Source organism: Pipistrellus hanaki, assembly GCF_964339955.1.
Source record: "Pipistrellus hanaki genome assembly, chromosome: X".
NCBI lineage: Eukaryota > Metazoa > Chordata > Mammalia > Chiroptera > Vespertilionidae > Pipistrellus > Pipistrellus hanaki.
In genome coordinates, this window is record NC_140524.1 from 101,226,904 (window position 1) to 101,229,310 (window position 2,407).

A 2,407-nucleotide genomic window follows, 5' to 3' on the forward strand; every position below is an offset into this window, starting at 1 on the left:
GCCCTGCCAGGGTGAAAGTCTGTATACTTTAAGGCTTTCAGTAAATCTTGCTTAAGGACCCTTTGCCAGCAGAGCATGGGGGTCAAGTGTCTCCATTCTGGAATATGGCATTTCCCTCTCCAATATAGCACCGCTCACCCCCAGGGGGCAGGTTCAGGTCATGGTTCCCACCCTCATGATGCCCTCTCTTGGTTTGCAGATCACCTGGATACATAGCCATGGTCTTGTTCGACAAGGCCAATTGCCTGGCAGTGAGTTTCGCCCTCAACGTCCTGGGATGGATCTTTACCATGGTTTCCATGGGCCTGCCTAATTGGCGCACATGGTACATAGAGAACAGCCCCGCCCCTTCCTGGGGGCTGGCCTGTGTAGGGATGTGGAAGGTCTGCACTTACCAGCCCAGTGGCCTTCAGACCAGACCCATAGCGTGTCACCGCTACACCTACAGTGACGCCTACCTGCCTCTGCATATCCGCTTCCCTCAGCACCTGCTGCTGGTAGCCTTCCTCCTCAGTCTCCTGGGAAAAGGGCTCATGGTCTTGGGCCTGCGCAGAGTGTTTGCGGGACATCTTCAGAAGGACACCCCCGGCAATCTGTTCCTCGCTCCCAGAATCCTGAGTATCATAGCTGGTGCATTTATCGCCATCGCTGTGCTCTGTAACTATCATGCTGTGCTGAATGAAGAGGGCATAGACTTCCCGCCCTCCTTCCACATCCCCTACAGGCCTGACCGGCAGGAGATTGGCAGCACCATGTATCTGGCGATTCTGGCTGCATTGCTGATGTTGTTCAGTGGGCTGTTTACCATCTCTTTCAAGCAGCCCCCCAACAGCCAAATGTATCCCCAGTCTCCCAAGTGTAAAGTTCCCAGTTGCATATCTTTGCAAATCCACGATGAGCAGTTTATGGAGGTGAAGTAATCATGAAATAGATCCAAGGACTCATGACCATGGCAAAGGTCATCTTTAGCAGCAAGTGGTCATATTCTGCTATGTACAAATTGGGCTCATCGATTGGTTAAGGAACTTTCATTAAAAAAATTCCAAAGAAACCACTTTCCACCTGTCTTACTAAATCTGTTTTTTAATTATTATTGAGTAAACTAATGAACTGGTGCACAAAATTTGTGCCCACTAAAGGGATTAATTAGAAGAAATATTTTAATATTGCTATTTGCCATTCTCTATAATAGAAGTGTCAGAGATGAAAGAAAATTAGTAAAATGTACATGAAAATCTTCCTTCTGTCACAGTCTGGGGCACACCATGGGACCCAGAGTCAAGTCCCCACCCACCCATGTGCACCTCAAAATTGTGCCAGACCCAGACCCAGCTGGCCTTACCCCCAATTGGGCTAGATCCAGACCTGACTGGTCCCACTTTTGTCAAGCCCTGCCAGAATGGGGGTGAGGGTGCAGCATCAGGTGCCCTGGCCTGGAGCTGGGGTGGGGGTCATGGCCTGAAGTCCCCCAATCTGGAGCAGGGCGGGGGTAGTGGCCTGAAGTCCCCTGTCAAGCTCTGCCAGGCAGGGGTGTGGCTTGAGGTCCCCCTTGAAACCCTGCTGGGTGGGAATACAGCCTGAGCCCCCCCAGCTTGGTGCCAGGTGGGGGCACGGCCTGAGGCCCCCATCCAGCCCCATGGAGGCGCAGCCTCAGGTCTTGCTGATTGCTCATTAAGGCTCTTTACGGGAACTCAGCCTATGCTGTGGGTGCAGCCATCTTGTGTACGGAAACCCTGCCTCCACTGTGGGCACTGCCTTTGTGGTGGAGTCATGGTCAATTTGCATATTCCCTCTTTATTGTATAGGATAATCAATGCTATACACCCACTGTGAGGAAATGAGAGTTGCTGGGATTCTCACAGCTCCCTCTCAAACTCCCACTAAAAACAACCGGCCTGAGCTTCCAGGGCATGGCCCTAACCCCTCTCCACCACATGCACTTCCCCAAATGTGCAAAAGCAGCAGAGCAGGAGGAATCCCCTTCCGTAACCGCACTCAACAGTTACCGCTCTTTTGCCACATTCACTTTCTCTCTCCTTCCTTCCTTCTTTTCTTCTAGTTTTCTTTCTCTGGAGAACTTTAACACAAACCCCAGACATCACGTTCCTTCATCCCTTTGCACTTCAAGATCATTCTCCAAATAAAGGACATTTCCTTGCCTAACCATAGTATACTTTTAAAGATAATTATTTCTTAGCAACATCAAATGAGTACTAGAGTTTTTAAATTCTTCAAAGGTAGTTCTACGCTTTTATTTCTTCATTTTTGCAAAAGATGTTCAGTCTGCTCTTAAGTCTTTATTTTTTGTTAAGAGAGTGGAGCTTTATTTATTTTAAAAAATTATTTTCATTGATTTCAGAACAGAAGGGAGAGGGAGAGCAAGATTGAAACATCAATGATGAGAGAC

General features: G+C 48.8%; 1 protein-coding gene across 1 annotated transcript; it reads left to right on the forward strand.

Annotated features, from left to right (window-relative positions):
* Window positions 1-218: 218 nt before the first annotated feature.
* LOC311614902 (claudin-34-like) lies at window positions 219-920 on the forward strand (the record flags this gene model as incomplete). Its single annotated transcript, XM_084869985.1, has 1 exon — window positions 219-920. The coding sequence occupies one exon, from the start codon at window positions 219-221 to the stop codon at window positions 918-920; it is 702 nt and encodes a 233-aa protein (XP_084726111.1).
* Window positions 921-2,407: the final 1,487 nt, after the last annotated feature.